At 43.4% G+C, this 18,959-nt stretch overlaps 1 protein-coding gene across 2 annotated transcripts; it reads left to right on the forward strand.

Moving 5' to 3' along the window:
• Positions 1 to 916: 916 nt before the first annotated feature.
• On the forward strand, positions 917 to 15,789 carry rapsn (receptor-associated protein of the synapse, 43kD; the record flags this gene model as incomplete). Of its 2 annotated transcripts, XM_084334997.1 has the most annotated exons (8): positions 917 to 1,141; positions 2,702 to 3,040; positions 7,597 to 7,755; positions 11,472 to 11,570; positions 12,132 to 12,254; positions 12,386 to 12,439; positions 13,634 to 13,833; positions 15,717 to 15,789. In XM_084334997.1, the coding sequence occupies 8 exons, from the start codon at positions 917 to 919 to the stop codon at positions 15,787 to 15,789; spliced, it is 1,272 nt and encodes a 423-aa protein (XP_084191123.1). The 2 variants fall into 2 exon arrangements, with proteins under 2 accessions (XP_084191123.1, XP_084191124.1); XM_084334998.1 differs by lacking the exons at positions 12,132 to 12,254; positions 12,386 to 12,439 and having other exon boundaries at positions 950 to 1,141.
• Positions 15,790 to 18,959: the final 3,170 nt, after the last annotated feature.

The following is an 18,959-nucleotide window of genomic DNA, read 5'->3' on the forward strand; positions in this document are numbered from 1 at the left end:
AAACCCAAGCCCTGTAACATGCTGGACTTTGGGAACTATTCTAAGCATCGAGGTGAGGGGGCTGGTGGGGGTTGTGAGGGGAACATATGCGCCTCCATAAGGACCACCAATAGGACCAGGCTACCACTACGAGCACCGTGCCGTCCCCACAATGTTGTGAAATAACTCTGTTTATAGACTCCTTCTTGCAGTTCGCTGTCTTGCATGAGCAACACCCATCAGGACAGATCCACTTGTAGATGTTGATTTCTTTCCCTCGCTCTCTCTCCCTCCCCCTCTCCGTGTCAAAGGGCTGTGATGTGATTTGGTCCTGTGTTTGTCTGAGGAGTTGTGGTTTTTGTGTGAGTGTTTGTTTTAAGAGGCTATTGTGACCTTGGGCCTGCTTACCCGGAGCAGAACAGAATTCCTGCAGGGACACATGGTCTGGAGTGACAAGGCCAACTGCTGTAGCGCCAGCACTGGGAGGGGGGGGGGGGGGGGGTTGGTTGGACACAGGGGGTGCTGAGAATTCCATTTGCTGGGGTGTGGAGCGAGGAGATATTCTCGGATATCACTGCCAGGGGGGAGACATGTTTCTTTGGTGTTTTTCAAGGGGAAATCTGAGGGAGAAGTTGTGAACGGTTAACAGGTGACGGAGGGGGTCATTGTTGGGCGACGGGAGGAAGCTGTTCTCCTTCCCCCTCGAGCGTGTCGGTGATAATGCTCCCAGTTTGTTGCTCTCCTACCGCGGAGGATCCGGTTTCCTTTCCATCTCTTCACGGCCGGAGCTGAGCAGGGCTGGATCTGGGAGGCCTCCTGGCACTGAGTTCTCAGAGGATCGTCTTCGTGGGGGGGGGGGGGGGAAACGTTTTTAGGAGGATCGTCTTTTGGAGGCCCACTGTACCGCTCCCTAGCTGAAATCGCTCCACCTAAACGAATGAATATTTTTATGAGGCGCCTTGTAGCAGAGATGGGCCAGGACCAAACCAAGCAGCAGATAGAGAAGGGCCTAAAGCTTTACCAGTCCAACCAGACGGACAAAGCCATGCACGTCTGGACCCGGGTGCTGGAGAAGACCTCGGACCCCGGGGGCAAGTTTCGGGTTTTGGGATGTCTGATCACGGCTCACTCGGAGATGGGGAAATATAAAGAGATGCTCAAGGTTAGTGTCCAGACCAGTGCACTTCACACAGTATGTCATGAATGTATGTTCCTGTTGACTGTATGGAAGTGATGAACATGGTGAGGTTTTGTGTACAAGCAGCACGATTCCATTGAACAGTGGTAATGATATGGTGATAATAACTGAGTTATTATTCATATACGGTATCTTTATCTTTGACTATTGTGTGATCATATCGCATGACTTACAATTGGAAGCATACGATACGTTTTCACTTGGCATCCAGCAAATCCAGTTTGCAGTGGGGTTGTGTCTGAGGTTGTGTACAAGGCAGCCTAGTTATCTACTGTAGCTCGTTAATGACGTACATCATTCAATTCAATCTTTATTTATACTCGATAATACACTGAGTAATTAAACTCATTTACAGTGCCGTCGAGATGTTACATACACAAGTGTCAGTGTGTTCATAAATATAAAGACATCAGACAATCGGAATAATTAAGAGCACACTTTAAAATACATTAAAAAAATAAAATAAAAAAATCGTTTTAAAAGAATAAAATAGCTAAAAATTAAAACAAGAGGTAATAATTTAAAAACAATTCCATATTGTGGTGACCTGATTGGTCATTAAGGTTCTAAACCGACCCATAGACACTAGAGTGTCTAGTTTCAGTGTTTCCTGCAGGGTATTCCATGATGTAGGGGCAAAAAAACCAAAAGCACATCTACCAAGTTCAGTACAAACTCTAGGCACTCTAAGTGTAAGCCAAAAACTGGATTGTGTACGACAGGGTCCAGTGGTCCATTCCAATAAAGAACTAATATAATTTGGACAATCTCTAATTATGGCTTTATAAATAAAAAGATTGCAATGCAACTTACGTCTCTCTGCCAGAGAGGCCCACCCAACCTTATTATATAGGATACAATGGTGAGTACCATAACTATCACCGGTGATAAATCTAATGGCTGAATGATAAACAGAGTCTAAGGGCTTAAGAGTGGAAGCCGCTGCATGTCTATAAATCACATCTCCGTAATCCAAAACAGATAGGAACACTGCTTCAACAACTCTTTCTACTAATCATAGGGAAGTCATAATGCTTACCAGAGAGCCACGATTCATCCCGTCACTTTACAGACGGAGGCCTTTCAGCAAAATCCAAATGAGAATAGGGGGAGTTCAAAGGTCACCTCTTGGTCTCCCTCAGACGACCATGGGTTAATTTGTGGCTTCCACAGGATGTGGGATAAAATGAGCGCCTTGCAATCCGAGCTTCGTTTGTGAGGCGTCTTGTTGACATAATCCTCCTTACTCGCCCAGCACCCACAGTCTCCCCAACCCGTAGTTTAGTGAAGACTTCATTAACAAGTTACCATGAACCCAAACTGGCTACGGTCGCTCTGCGATTACCAAGATGTTGAATGATACTTTAATTGACTCCCAATTTTGATCAAATTAATTCATCCATTATTCAAGTTTCATTCCATACTGTATTAGATGCAAGAGTAGCATTTACTGAGTATAGGCCTACTGTTATTTTCCTGTATCTTGCCATCTTCGCCATGTTCTCCCTTGCCCTCTGCCTGCAGTATGCCCTAGCTCAGATTGACACGGCCAGGGAGATGGAGGACCCTGACTACCTGACCGAGGGCTACCTGAACCTGGCACGCAGCAACGAGAAGTTATGTGACTTCCAGCGCACAGTGTCCTACTGTAAGACCTGCCTGGACATGCAGGGCACCACGGTCAGTCTGCAGCTCAACGGCCAGGTGTGCCTCAGCATGGGCAACGCCTTCCTGGGCCTCAGTGTCTTCCAGAAAGCCCTGGAGAGCTACGAGAAGGCCCTCCGCTACGCACACAACAATGACGACAAGATGCTGGAGTGTAGAGTCTGCTGCAGTCTGGGAAACTTCTACATCCAGCTCAAGGTACCGTCGCATCTGAGACCACGTACTGTACCGGTCGTTGTGTGTGAGGAGAGATTAGATAATCTTTTATTCAATCACTTTTATTTGATGAGGGCCCCCTGGCTTCTGTTATGTATTCAGGGTGTGTCATCAATGCTCTGCATTATATTTGACTGATTTTATTTTATTGAAAATATGGAATTTTATTTTATTGAAAATAATCCAAACATGGGTTTACATGGAAACAGTCACAAAAACCTTTATTTTTTTGTTTAGGTTTTTGCCGCGCTAGTTGCTTTGAGAGAATGTGTCAATGCCCCTGTGTGAGTCAATAAGTTAATCGAAATGCATGTCACCGGGCGCACCAGTATGATAACGCCGCAGAGCATCCAAGCTAATATCATCAACAGCTAGCGCACACAATATGTATTGTTACACTAAGGCTGATTGAGTAAGGTAGTCTGCCTGGCATGGCCAGTGGGGTACCCTTGACACCAGAGATTTGTAAGAGTAATCCCCTGGCTTCCCAGGGAGGATTGCTTTCAATGGAATTGTGATGAGGTGGTGTTCAAAGAATGCACTCGTATGTCACGTTACTTTGTGAAACAAAAAATAGAATGCGCACAAGACCCTAATAGGCACCCAGTTATACAAACGCTCACTGGTACCTCATGAACCATTTTCTTCTGTATGAACAGCTAAGGTTAAAAGGGACGGGAGGCGCATTACATGTCATCAAGTCAGTTAAAGGGGCACTAAAAAAAAAAAAAAAAAAAATGATTTATTTTGCTCATAATCTCACACGCATCCAAAAACTCGAAACAGTTTTGCATATTAATTTAGTTTGACAGTTATCGAGAGTGTTTGCCACCAGTGAACATTCGAATCCTTGTGTTGTATTAATTATGTAAATGATGTAGTGAAAGATGTGCAATACCTTGTTTGTAGGGAGGGACTGCTATCTTATCATTTCATTGAACTGTAATTAACACAACACAAGGGTTCAATGTCCTCGACGACATCACTGGTGGCCATATTCAAACTCATTTACTATCAATAACTGTCAAACTAAATGAAAGCGTGTAAAACTGCGTTTTTGGATGTGTGTGAGATCATGTGCAAAATAAATCAGCATTGTTTTTTGGTGAAGTGCCCCTTTTTAAAGGTGTATAACATATACACCCCAGTCATCAGTGTAGTTGGGTTTCTAAGAAAGAATATTGCTGTGGTCTATAGTTAGGTACTCATTAATATACAAGTTACTAAATTGCAAAACTATTTTTAGACTGTTATCCTTTCATTGAACTATATTTAACACGTCCAGTGTCATTGTTTGACATCACATGAAAACAAACTCTCAATGACTCCATGAATTTGTGCAAGTTGGACGATGAATGAGCGACTCATGTTTTTCTGGTTGCTTGAATTGGCTGTCAGGGACAACAAACAAAGAATGTTACAAAAAAATACAAAACATATGCTTTAGAGTCATGTCGGAGTTAAAAGGCATTTTTGGCTGCGTTTGACGACATTTCTGACTGTTGTGCTTTGGATTGAGTAGCTGTAGCCAACCTGAGAACCCAGGAAAACACAACCTGCTCACTTGTGGTCCAAATGACAAGATTCTGTGTAGAATAAATCCGTATGATGCCTGATGAACAATATGGCTGAAAGTGGGTCTTCTTGTGTCAAACAGTGTTCCTCTAATTTTCCTCTGACGATGGATGATTAAATTCTGAAATACCATCTTTTTCAAGTTAGAATAACTTGAAAAGGCTGGCTGTCACAAAACAGTCACATCTAGAGACCTCAAAACCTACTCTAGCGAGGCCTTTAACCTTGAACTGGAGAGTCTGGACTGGTCAGATGAACTCAATGGTACACTGGTTGAAGAAACTTGGCTTGGCTTCAAAACCAAATTTTCATCAATAATAAACAACATGGCCCCCCTAAGAACCACCAGGGTAAAAAATCGCGCTGAGCCATGGATGCACACTGAAATACTGACCGCTATGAAAGCCAGAGACAAAAAATGCTCTGAGTTTCGTAAAAGCCAGTCAAAGCTTACCAAAAGCACGAGCAGTGAACTCCAAGACCACGTGACTGAACTCAAACTAGAAAGAAACAGACTAAGAAATGACGTAAACTCCATGATCAAAACTGCTAAAAAAAATTCATCAATGACAAAACCGAGGAAAACAAAAATAAACCACGTGAACTTTGGAAATTACTCAACAATCAACTAGGCTGCAGTAAAAAACTTAAAACCAGGTTCTCAAACATAAACATAAAGACGGACAACACGCTCATCACAGACAAGCTGGATGTAGCCAATTACTTAAACACTTTCTTCACAAACATAGCCACAACACTGGTAAACAAACTACCCTCCCACTCAGGGCAGTATGGGGTAGAACACATAGTAGCATACTACAAGAACCTAGGCGTCCACAAAGACGACTTCAAACTGGAAATGGTAACTACAGATGAGGTACTCAAAAAACTGAGCGCCCTCCAACCAAACAAGGCCACTGGCCATGACAACATCCCCTCCAAATTCCTCAGAGACTCAGCAGCAGCCATCACCCCAGTCATCACACACATAATAAACCTCTCCATAAAACAGGGACACGTCCCCAAGGACTTCAAAATTGCGAGAGTAACACCCCTGCACAAAAAGGGCAGCAAATTAGACCCGGGCAACTACCGCCCTGTTTCTATCCTTACATCCATCTCGAAAGTCATGGAAAAAATAGTATACGAACAGATCGAAAAGTACCTCGCGGAAAAAAATCTAATCTACGAATTCCAATCTGGCTTCAGAACATCCCACTCCACTGACACATGCCTTCTCTACTTGAACGACCACATCAAACAAGAGGTGGACGCGGGCAAATACTGCGGCATGGTCATGCTGGACCTACAAAAGGCCTTCGACACTGTCAATCACACCATTCTGATTGACAAGCTAAAAGCAATTGGTTTTGATAGTTTATCAGTGAGCTGGATACAATCCTACCTGGAGGGGAGGGAACAGATGGTGGAGGTAAACGGTACCCTATCCCCCCCCCTCACAGTGAGCTGTGGTGTTCCACAAGGAAGCATACTAGGACCGCTACTATTCCTAATTTATGCAAATGACATGTCGTCAGCTTGTGACTGCAACTTGTTCCTGTTTGCGGACGACTCAGCCCTGCTGGTCTCTGACAAGAACAAGTTACAGGTTGAAAAAGCCCTCAGCTCGGAACTAGGCAAAATCTGCATATGGCTCGCCGACAACAAACTATCATTACACATGGGCAAAACAGAGTCCATTCTCTTCGGTTCAAATAACAAACTCAGCAAGACCGACGGCTTCTCGGTTACAGTGGGTGACAATATTATCACAAGGAAAGATGAAATTACCTACCTGGGTTCCATCCTAGAGGCTAATCTTTCCTGTGACAAAATGGCATCCAATGTAATAAAAAAAAGTCAACCAACGAACGCGATTCTTGTACCGGATCTCCTCTCTGGTAAACAAGAATACCCTGAAGACCCTAGCAGGAGCACTCATTCAAGGGTACTACGACTATGCTTGCACCTCATGGTACCAAAGCACCTCAAAGGCACTAAAAAACAAATTACAAACATCTCAAAACAAGCTAGTCAGACTACTGCTTGACCTGACTCCTAGAACCCACCTCACCCCTGCCCACTTTGACAACCTAGGATGGCTTAGAGTAGACGACAGAGTACAGCAACTTGCAATGGGCCTGGTCTACAAGATACACTACGCGACCAAGGTACCCATGTACATGTCAAAATACTTCCCAAAGGTCAATGAATACCACGATCACAACACCAGAGGGAGCTCCACAAATCATGTAAAACCCAGATTCGGCTCAAACAAGGGACTAAACACTTTTCGCAATTATGCCACATCAATGTGGAACGCCCTACCTAAAGCTGTAAAGGAATGTGAATCACTACCCACTTTCAAAAACACTCTCAAAAAACACCTACGTGAGACTGCAATTCGAAACTGGCCCCTACAAATGTCCTAACCTAGTTGTACAGTAAATGACCAAGTAAGGCTTTGTCAGTATTCCAATGTACAGTGTAAAATGTGTGTGTGTCCCCTACCCAACCCCCCCCCCCCCCCCACCTCCAATGTACAGCCCTCACCCACCCACCCCACCCAACCCCACCCCACCCACCCAACCTCCTCCAATGTACAGTTTCTACGACAAATTGGACACTTTTGTATCACACACAGTACTGTATTTGCAAATCTGATATGTCATAAATGTATAGATGTAGCAGTACTGTCTATCTGTATGTCATGTATGTCATATATGTTATGATGAATTGAAAATGGGGGACCCTGATGTAAACAAGACGAAAGTCTTTCTCTGGTCTGCATCCCCTTAACAATTGTATGTATTGAGCTGTACTGTACTGTACCCATTCTGCAATCTGTTAATAAACTTTTCAATCAATCAATCAATCAATCAGAATGTCCCCTCCCAAAACTATATAGTGTGGGTTGGAAGAATGTGACATCAAAGGTCTCACTCAAATGACTGCACCAACAGGACTACGAGAAAGCCCTGTTCTTCCCCTGCAAGGCAGCTGAGCTGGTCAACGACTACGGCAAGATCTGGAGCCTGAAGTACCGCGCCATGAGCCAGTACCACATGTCTGTGGCCTACAGGAAGCTCGGGCGCCTGCCGGACGCCATGGAATGCTGTGAGGTATGGTTTTATTGTCCCACAGATAAGACCGGACCTCAAAGACAAGGCTATATCAGTATATAGGCTGTAATGGAGCTCATATGTAACCAGTTGAGTTTCCTATCCCACCCTTGGTGTTCCGACCCTGCGTTTGTGTGCGGGAGCTTGCAGATTTCCCACTGTGCTGCTGACAGGTGCAGATGCCAGCTGCTCTGTTGTACCGGGCCTCAGACCCCTGACACAAATATGCCCACGGAGGTGCTGGTTTAAAACGTGTTAATGAAGAGGGTTTCTTTTTAGTCTTCACTCTGGTCTAATTATGTACCGGGCGGAGAGAAATAACTTGGATGTCATCGTTTCGGAGCGCCAGAGTTATCACTTGTGCGAAATGTGTTTGGGCAAACAATTTATTCATCCTGTCATATAACTATAAAGGGAGGAATCTCTTGTCTGCGTGCGTGTCTCTCCTGTCCTTCGCATATCTCATCCGATCAACTTCATGCTTGGCACGTGTATTGCTGAGGACCCAGGCGGGTGCAGTATTGAGTGGTGGCATTTGGCCAAATAGTGGCGCTATAACAACAAACTTTATGCATATCTTAAGAACCGGTCATCCAATCGACTTCACACTTGGCCGGTGTATTGCTGAGGACCCAAGGTGGAGTGTCGAATATGGTGCCATTTGGCCAAATAGTGGCGCTATAACAACAAACTTTATGTTTTGGCCTGTAACTTAAGGGAAAATATTGTTTTGCTTGGGGGGATGGGAACAGGGAACAAAGTGCCGTGTGTATGTGTGTTTAGAGGGGGGGGGGGGGGGGGGGGGGGTTGTGGACAGGGGGTTGTGTGTGTTCTGCCTATTTGTGGATGTAGGGGGTGGGATCAAACTGCTGGCTGATGGTCCGATGAACTTACTATTGTTGAGGACCCAAGGGAGTGCAGTGTCGAGTGTGAAGTTGATCAGATGAGCGGTTGCAAGCAGCCATACCACAGTTCTCGAGAACGCTTCAAGCAGCTGTATGATTACGGTCGTTTCAGCTTGGTCGTCGATCGTTATCAGCCTTCATCGCCTCTCCTGGCCATCTCTGCGTTGTGTATTGTTTGTTTCATGGAGGCAATCGTTCGGTGGAATTCTGTCCTCCCACATCTTACTGGCTAAAACACCTATCTCTTCTCCCCCGTTGCATTCGTAAACAAACGTAACTTGAGTCATCCATTCATTTTTTTTTTTTATCCACTTTTTCTCCCATCCCAATTTCGTATCATCCAATTCAACCCTCCCCTGTCACGAACGCTGTTTCTTGCCTCCCACAAGCCGGCTGCAATGTGGACTAAGTCATACATAGCACAAGTCCCCTCCGGTACTTGAGGTAACAGCAGTCGCATCTTTTCACCTGCGCAGCTCGATCTCTCAGTGGCGAGGAGTAACGCGTGGGAGGCTCACGCTGCCCCCGATACTTCCTGATTCTACTGCGCAGGCGCACCAACCGACCTGTAGGAGTCGCTGTCCACAACGCCCGATCCCCACCCATCAGTTTCCCACCCCCTAATACGGCCAATGTGTATTAGTATGGACGGCCAGCTAAACTGAAAGCAATGTGGAGCGCTGGGCTCGAACAGGCAAGCCCAGCGTCTCCGTCATTCGTGGCGAGCGCCTTGCCCACTACGCCACGTAGCCGCCCCACTTGAGTCATCCATTCATATCAAAAGGATAGTTTATTCACCATAAACAAAGGTTCTCATACAGCATGAATGAATTGAAAGTCTTTTAAAAGGTTTAAGAAAACAAACTAGATTGATAAGGCTCCGTTCTATCTCTTGGTTGTGTGGCCTATCTCCTTCCTAGGCCGCTCTCTCCTCGTGGTTCACTCTTTCCCCTTCTTTCTGTGTTTGTCTGTTCCAGTAGCAAGAAAAAACTGAACATAATGAACGATCTACAACTCCCTTTTCTGTCACTTATCTTTTAAGGAATGTAGCTCTATGTTGCTACGTGACCGGCCCCACTATCTGAAGTCGCCTAGCAACCTCACCTATCCCCTAGAAGAGAGACCCCTTTTTTCGTATCGATTGTTGTGACGTCGTCCCTGGTTGCCCGGCAACTTTAACCTCAGTCCTATGAGGAAATCCTATAACCTTGTGTAGGAGATATGTCTTAGCTGGAATGGCCTCCTGCCCCCACCACCCCCGAGTCAGAGGCAGACTGTTATCGTGGTTCCACTTTAACAACTAACCAGGTTTAGGAAAAACCATACCACAGTTCTCAAGAACGCTGCAAGCAGCCATACCACGGTTCTCAAGAATGCTGCAAGCAGCCATACTACGGTTCTCTAGAATGCTGCAAGCAGTGTTACCACTGTATTGTATTGTATATATACCTTAAAAATTCTCAAAGGCACAAGTGAAATATTGGTATATTATAGTTTTAAAGAGGAATACCATTACATTTAAAGGGGCATGCCAACATTATAGGAAATGCGCTTACTGTCTTCTCCAGAGTCGGACAAGAAGATGGATACCAATTTCCTCTGTGTATTCAGTAGAAAGCTATATGGCTGCACTGCAGGCTCAAATTAATGGAAGCTTTTATAGACCAGTAACTCCTTTAAGAATTCATGTAATAGTCCATATAGACAGTCTATATGATTGTGAAAAATAGTCCAAAGAGACGGGAGAAGCAAGACGGTAATCTATGATTGATCTATGACACATGGAGCTCCGCTACTGGGTATGAATAGGAGGCGGATCTTGTGGTGGGCTACTCTTGCATTATTTGCCTGACATTTACACACAAAGGGCATTATATCATCATGTTAGTGCTATATTATGGTGGAACTAACAGTTGTGAACCAGAAGTGTCCCCAGAAATTCCACTGTCAGACATGTTTCCCATTGTTTCCTATTTGCTGTACATCAGCATGACATCAGATAAGGGGTGTGGAACTGGGAAAACTCCTCTAGCTTTTTTCTTGCTATTATGTACTTTACCACTATCTACTATATACTATGTTACTATCCTTATACTACTACCTATCATGCTAATGTCTATACTATCTACCCTCTACTATGTTACTATCCTTAAACTACTACCAATCATGCTAATATGTCTATACTACTATCTACTATCCTTATACTACTACCTATCATGCTAATGTTTCTACTGTTATCTACTATGTTACTATCGTTATACTACTACCTATCATGCTAATGTCTATACTACTATCTACTATTGTCTATTTTACTATACTTATACTACCTATTGTGCTAATGTCTCTACTGCTATCTACTATGCTAATACTACATATGCTAATATATGTATACTACTATCTACTATGTACAGTACTGTTACTATCCTTATACTACTACCTACTATGTACTATGTTACTATCCTTGTACTAATACCTACTATGCTAATATGTCTATACTACTATGCACTCAAGAGTGTAGCACTCAAGTTCGATACTGTTTGATGAACAATCTTACTTACCCTTAGCTGCCAGAGTTGTAACCTTCATGCTAACTTGTTCACAATTTGTTGCTTTGGATAAAAGCATCAGCTAAATTACTAGATGTATTGAATACAGTTGTGAATGTTCAAAAAATACAACCCAAACTGTCGTAGGGCATATGGATAACACATTTCAAAGCCTTAAAACGTTTGGATAAATCAAGAATGTACCTTGCTAGTTAGAAATACTGGCTTAGCTGATGCTGTAGCCATAACTTCATGTCTCCACCAGGAATCCATGAAGATAGCTCTGCAGCATGGTGACCGGCCTCTTCAGGCGCTGTGCTTACTGAACTTTGCAGATATTCACCGCTGCCGGAACGACGTTGATGTAAGGTGCCACTGTTCCCACAAGCTCATCTAGGTTCACAGTATTTGCGTTTACATCTACATATTTTATTTGCATTTCATTCATAATCCCATTGGTTCCCTCTTGGTCAAAATATACATTTTGAATAAAAAAATGTCATCTAATATAAAGAAATGTCTTTGGCAACATTGTTACCCAGTTAAAGTAACAATGATTGGCACTTCACAAACAATAATGGTGATTTATTTTGCACATAATCTCACACGCATCTAAAAACTCATTAATTTAGTTTGGCAGTTAATGAGTTTGAATATGGCCACCAGTGATGTCATCAGGGACATTGAATCATTGTGTTGTGTTAATTACAGCTCCATGAAATTGGGCAATAGCCAATCTTGTATTATAGGGAATGCTATCTAATCATTTAATTTAATTGAGCTGTAATAGTCTTGTAGAGTTTTGGGATTTGTGTGAGATTATGTGCAAAATAAATCAGCATTATTGTTTTTGTGAAGTGCCCCTTTAACAAAAGTATGGAAAGCTGTCTCTGATTTAATCGAATGTCTTTCTTCTTCTGTCCAGAAAGCATTCCCTCGCTATGAATCCGCAATGTGTATCATGACAGAGATTGGAAATCGTGTTGGACAAGCACAGATCTATCTGGGAGTTGGAAAGTGCTGGCTTTTCCAGAAAGAATATGACAAGGTTCTTATACCACAATATAAACATTTTAGCCACACAATTGAATATGGCAAAATATTATACTATATATACTATGCAAAACAGTTACTATTGTGCATTTCATAATGTTCTGTCTATGCTTCCCTGTTTCCCAGTCGATTGACTCTTTGCTGCGAGCGGAGGAGTTGGCAGAGGGTTTAGGAAACAAGGTATTTTAAGCCCTCTATGAAATGTTACAGGTGTATTGTTGACGTTCAGTAGTAGCCTATGATCATAATGGGACTAGCATCCCTGTGTGTCTCTCCTCCTGTGTGACTCTCTCCTCCTGTGTGACTCTCTCCTCCTGTGTGACTCTCTCCTCCTGTCTGTGTGACTCTCTCCTCCTGTCTGCGTGACTCTCTCCTCCTGTCTGTGTGACTCTCTCCTCCTGTGTGTCTCCTCCTGTGTGTCTCTCTCCTCCTGTGTGTCTCCTCCTGTGTGTCTCCTCCTGTGACTCTCTCCTCCTGCGTGACTCTCTCCTCCTGCGTGACTCTCTCCTCCTGTGTGACTCTCTCCTCCTGTGTGACTCTCTCCTCCTGTGTGACTCTCTCCTCCTGTGTGACTCTCTCCTCCTGTCTGACTCTCTCCTGTGTGACTCTCTCCTCCTGTCTGTCTCTCTCCTCCTGTGTGACTCTCTCCTCCTGTGTGACTCTCTCCTCCTGTGTGACTCTCTCCTCCTGTGTGACTCTCTCCTCCTGTGTGACTCTCTCCTCCTGTCTGTCTCTCTCCTCCTGTGTGACTCTCTCCTCCTGTGTGACTCTCTCCTCCTGTCTGTCTCTCTCCTCCTGTGTGACTCTCTCCTCCTGCGTGACTCTCTCCTCCTGTGTGACTCTCTCCTCCTGTGACTCTCTCCTCCTGTGTGACTCTCTCCTCCTGCGTGACTCTCTCCTCCTGTGTGACTCTCCTGTGTGTGACTCTCTCCTCCTGTGTGACTCTCCTCCTGTGTGACTCTCCTGTGTGTGACTCTCTCCTCCTGTGTGACTCTCCTCCTGTGTGACTCTCTCCTCCTGCGTGACTCTCTCCTCCTGTGTGACTCTCCTCCTGTGTGACTCTCTCCTCCTGTGTGACTCTCTCCTCCTGTGTGACTCTCTCCTCCTGTGTGACTCTCTCCTCCTGTGTGACTCTCCTGTGTGTGACTCTCTCCTCCTGTGTGACTCTCCTCCTGTGTGACTCTCCTCCTGTGTGACTCTCTCCTCCTGCGTGACTCTCTCCTCCTGTGTGACTCTCCTCCTGTGTGACTCTCTCCTCCTGCGTGACTCTCTCCTCCTGCGTGACTCTCTCCTGTGTGACTCTCTCCTCCTGTGTGACTCTCTCCTCCTGTGTGACTCTCCTCCTGTGTGACTCCTCCTGTGTGCTCCTCCTAGCTGTGCTCACTGAAGGTGCACTGCCTGAAGGAGGGGATCTACCGGAGTCGGGAGCAGCAGGAGGAGCTCAGGGAGCAGGTGGTGAAGTTCCTGCAGTGCGTGGAGGAGCTGGAGCTGTACTGTGGGATGTGTGGCGAGTCCATCGGGGAGAGGGACCAGCAGCTCCAGGCGCTGCCCTGCTCCCACATCTTTCACCTCAAGTGGGTGCTCTACGCTCAACACATGAGCCAGCTGTCATTTTCACTCATGTTGACCCAGAAACTAACTTCGGCTACGTTCAGACTGCAGGCAAAAGGAGCCCAAATCAGAATTATAATATTTTTTTTAAGACGCTGTGAACAGCACAGCATCACATTGAATCTGATCTTTTCTATTCTGATTTGGGCCACTTTCATATGTGGTCCTAAATCAGATACAGGTCAGATTTTTTGCAATGTGACCTCAGTCTGAACAGTCATATCAGAATTCATGCTAAATTAGGCGGCTGGGTGGCGCAGCGGACATTGCGCTCGTCACAAATGCAAGAGACACCGGGTTCGAATCCGGCTGTCGGCGTTGCCTCCGGCTTGGGCCGGCCGTCATACTAACTCAATTGGCAGAGTTAGCGGGTGGGAAGTCAAAGGGTGGTAGTCTGGTCGTTGTGAACAGCGACTCCTACAGGTCAGTTGGGGCGCCTGCACAGCAAAGTCAGGAAAATGGCAGGGGGAATGTGAGCCTCCTACACGTTACTCCTCGCCAAAATGAGAGTCCACGCTGGCAGGTGACAGGCTGCCTCCACATGTACCGGAGGGGACATGTGATGCAAGGCTTCTATCCTCCCTACAACCGGCCAGTGGGGGGCATATGCGAGCAACGATCAGGACAGGGGAGGGAGAATTGGCACGAGAGGTAAATTGGGATGGGGAGAAAAATCACAGAAAAAGGAGAAAAAAAAGTAGATAAAAAAAAAATTCATGCTAAATTTATGTCACTCTAGATTGACATTCATCCCAATTCTGTGCTGGCTGGGGAGTCACTCGATGAATACAAACATGGAAGACGGCTGTGATGGAGGTGGTCAGTGGAGGGACAGTGAGGTGGTTTGGGGTGATGCAAAACTTGAGGGGATGTACAGTATCGTAACCAGTCTGTTTGAAAGCATATTGAAAGAAGAAATGTCTCTTTCGCCTCCTCCTCACCCCCTAGTTATCATCTGCTCACAAATGAGCTGGCCTCCACTGCACATCAACATATAAATTACACCATAAACTGTGACTTCATGTTAGTCCTCCATGTTTACGTCCATCTTCGTTATTGTTCATTTGCACATGCGGGTCAGTTCAGGAGTGTGACCAGTTCACACTGGAATCTGATATTGGCCACATTTAAAAAAGAATGTGAAACAAACAAAAAAAAATCTGATTTGAGTAATGTTCACACTAAGGCTTGCAGTGTGAACGTAGCCTTTGAGAATCATAACACTACTGGAAAAGATAGATTCTTAGCTTTCTAGCTGGTGATTTGGCTATCACCAAGCTTTTTGGGGGGGGACAGGGCTTCAAAGATTGTCATTCTACTATTACAAGCTTAAAAAGTAGTCATTGTCTCGTGTATTTGGCATTATTTAACAATTACGAGAGCAAAGACTTATTTTCTTAAAATCCAAAAGATCTGATTTAGAAAATAAAACCTAATTTATATGCAACTGAGCCACGGCCACTTCAGAATCAGAAAAGTCTTTATTGCCAAGTAAGCTTGCACATACAAGGAATTCCTCTTGGTCATTTGGTGCATCAACATTAACAGACAATTAAAGTAGAATCAAATAAAATGGAATATATAAACTAAATTAGAATAAAATGCTATATAATATAGGACAGGGCTGTAACATTTTGCAGGATGGTAGTAGAATAACAAATTAGAACAAATGTAAATACAGTAGAATAGAATATGTAACAGAGCTGTGCAGTATTGTGCAAGAGATGTGAACAGTGTCATGTAATAATAATAATACAGGTAACTTTTCACACCTGGCTTTCATAATGTAAGGCAGAAAACCTATAGAATCTTATCATTAAAATATTTCTGTTCCATGTCCCCGCAGGTGTCTGCAGACAAACGGGACGAGGGGCTGTCCTAAATGTCGCCAGTCCTCCCTGAAGCCTGGCTTTGTGTGAGGTCACGTTCCTGCTGCGTTGAGATCTGCAGGACCCAGCGGGATGCCCTCCAACCTCAACCACATAAGACTCTGGACTGACCTCAGAGAAGCAGGCTGCCTCTTCTAGATGCGCTGGCTGGGACTAAAGAGTCTACTAACTCAGTCCTCTGCTCAGAGAACATTGACGGACGGGACTGAACTAGAGCAGAAGGTGCCCCCAGAGGGTGAAGCTCTCTTGAGGACAGACTCACCCCCCACGCAGATGTCCATCTGTAAGGGACAGTTCAGGAAGGTGTGTCTGGGACACCTCAGTATAAGCTGAAGAAGAAACTCTACCTGGTCTCTACTTTGTGACTGACCATCTGTTTTGCAACATGCTTAGTTGAAAGTTGGATGTGAATCCGTCAAAGGATATTTTATAACTTGTCTATTTGCTGATATGAACAGTAGGATTTCAGTGGAAGCATGTCATGAAAATATATATATTTTTAAATAATTTTATCATTTCAATGATCTTCTAGCCACAGAGTTCGTTATTGAAACGTCAACATTTGCTTTTCACCACACGTACCACGACCAGATACACATTGTGGATTTTGAATGTTCTGCAACTGTGAGTCTGAAATTCTTTGAACAGGAACAGTTCTCTTATCAAAAGGTTCTAACTAACTGTTGGAAGTACTGTCATTTCAGGGTATGTAATATACACTGCTGCCATCAAGGCATTTCATTATCTTCAGATATTGTGTATTTATTATTATAAAGAGATTCATGTACATACTATTCTAATGTTAAGTCATTTTAATGGTTTGATTAATTTAAGAGTTTTATAAACCTATGAAACTAACTAAAATCTTAACAAACCTACTAACACGTCTTTACTAAGCAGGGGTTCCGCAGTCTTTTCCTTATTCTTAGTGATTAAGGAACAGTTCAACACACATTGTGTTATTCATATAAATTCCTATTTTATTCAGCGTTTATTTCTGGAAATATTTTCCTTGAAGTCTGACATTTAACCGAATCATTTGTTGTGACTTAAAGGAACACGCCAACTTTTTGGGAAATTAGCTTATTTGCCATATACCCTGGAGTTAGACAAGCAGATACCCTTTTCTTCTCTGTGCATGCATTAGGCTTAGGGAACAGCCGCACTGTTAGCCTAGCTTAACGTCATTCACTGGAAGTAGGTGTGCCAGTGTAGCCTAGTTCCCAAAAGTCACAAAATACACTCCAAATACAACTCAAATGTTCCTGTAAACATGTTGTGACCTGTGTATTTACCACATGGAGAAATAAAGAATTAGACATTTTCGTTTTCTAAGCAGATATATACTCTGACTTTTTTTGCCGAACCACTGCTGCCTGGGCGCAGTGATATCACCTCAAAAGCCCACTTTAAAAAAAAAAAACAGGGCTTTTGAGGTGATGAAATCACTGCACCCAGGCAGCAGTGGTTCAGCAAAAAATAGTTCAAATCCAAGTATATATCTGCTTAGAAAATGTCAAAATATATATATATATTTCTCCACGTGGTAAATTCACAGGTCACAACATGTTTACAGGAACGTTTGAGTTGTATTTAGAGTGTATTTCGTGACTGTTGGGAACTAGGCTACACTGGCACACCTACTTCCAGTGAATGACGCTAAGCTAGGCTAACGGTGCGGCTGTTCCCTAAGTCTAATGCATGCACAGAGAAGAAAAGGGTATGTATCTGCTTGTCTAACTCCAGGGTAGATGGCAAATAAGCTGATTTACCAAAAAGTTGGCGTCTAGGAACACACCAGCATTTTGGGAAATTAGCTTACCGTCTTCTCCAGAGAGACAAGATAGATACCCGTTTCCTCTCTGTGCATTCAGTAGAAAGCTATATCTTCTTGTCTCTCTCTGGAGAAGACTGCAAGCTAATTTCCCAAAATGTTGGCGTGTTCTTTTAACTTAAGTCAAAAGGTTGTTGAGAAGGGAAGCCTTATGCATTATTGGGTAATGATTTTATCTGACCAATTATTTGCATGTCAAATAATTAACTGCAAGAGATATTTATTTTTCTCATGTGTTTCTGTGGTGCTTTGACATTTGTTGTATGTAAATGTAAATATGATTGAGGTTAAATCTCAGTGGTAAAATGTAGGTTATTTCTTGGGAGGTTGGGTGGCAGTGGAATTTGAGTTTATTTAGGAGCAACATAGGAAAGGAACTGAAATACCATATTTCTTTTCTATTTGCAATGTTCAGCGATAGATTACGCCAATTGATGTTGATGATCACTAACTGTATAGATTAATGGTATATTATTGATCTCAATATTCAAAATTGTTATTACCATGTAAATAACTTTCATCACTCAATCATCCAGTATACTTTGTGTTGTTTATTTTCCCACTACAGGCCTCTTCAGTCAATGTAAGACTGAGTCGATAGGATTAGATGGGAGTTTGCCAGAAATTCCCTTAAAGAAAATGCAAAACTGCTTGCTAAACTTTTTTAAGGAAAGAGTGGTGACCATTTAATATTTTTAAGCGTTCTTAATGTCAATGTGAAATATCGATACATTGATATGGTGAAAGCAGGCTAAACGCTCAGTACTGCAGGAGCAAACCCCTTTCATCCAATTGTACAATTTCACACAGAATAACTAATTTCATCACAGGAAAAACTATAAAAATAGGACGTATTAGAAGATCATGAAACCTCAATGTAATACAACGTTGTCTTCTTCCACTGTCCATACAACACGTGTGACATACTGCACTGTTGACAGCGTGAGCAAAGAGACCAATACATTTGCTTATACTGCACAAGCACTTATATTGTTGACAGTAGAACGCAACTTCATGCTCTATTTTAAACCGCAGCACTTTGCCTGTTGGGCCGTCAGTACTCATTAAAAAAAATTATGTTTGTTTTTACCCCAATTATGATTGAAATGTACCACCTATTTACTGATACTAATACGGTATAGATAACGGTTTTGTTTGTAGAGAATCACGTTTAGAATGTTTTACTATAACTTACTTTCTATCTGTTAATGTGACAAACTTTCCACCTGATATGTTTGCTATCGCCGATCATTTGAATGGTTTAAACTACCTCTGCTCATTTAATTTTTCTCCTCCGAGTCTTCCCTCTTCAGAGGATTTATGCAGTAAATATACAAGATTAATTAAGTCCTTATATAATTGTGGG

Source organism: Notolepis coatsorum, assembly GCF_963971535.1.
Source record: "Notolepis coatsorum genome assembly, chromosome: 18".
Taxonomy (NCBI): domain Eukaryota; kingdom Metazoa; phylum Chordata; class Actinopteri; order Aulopiformes; family Paralepididae; genus Notolepis; species Notolepis coatsorum.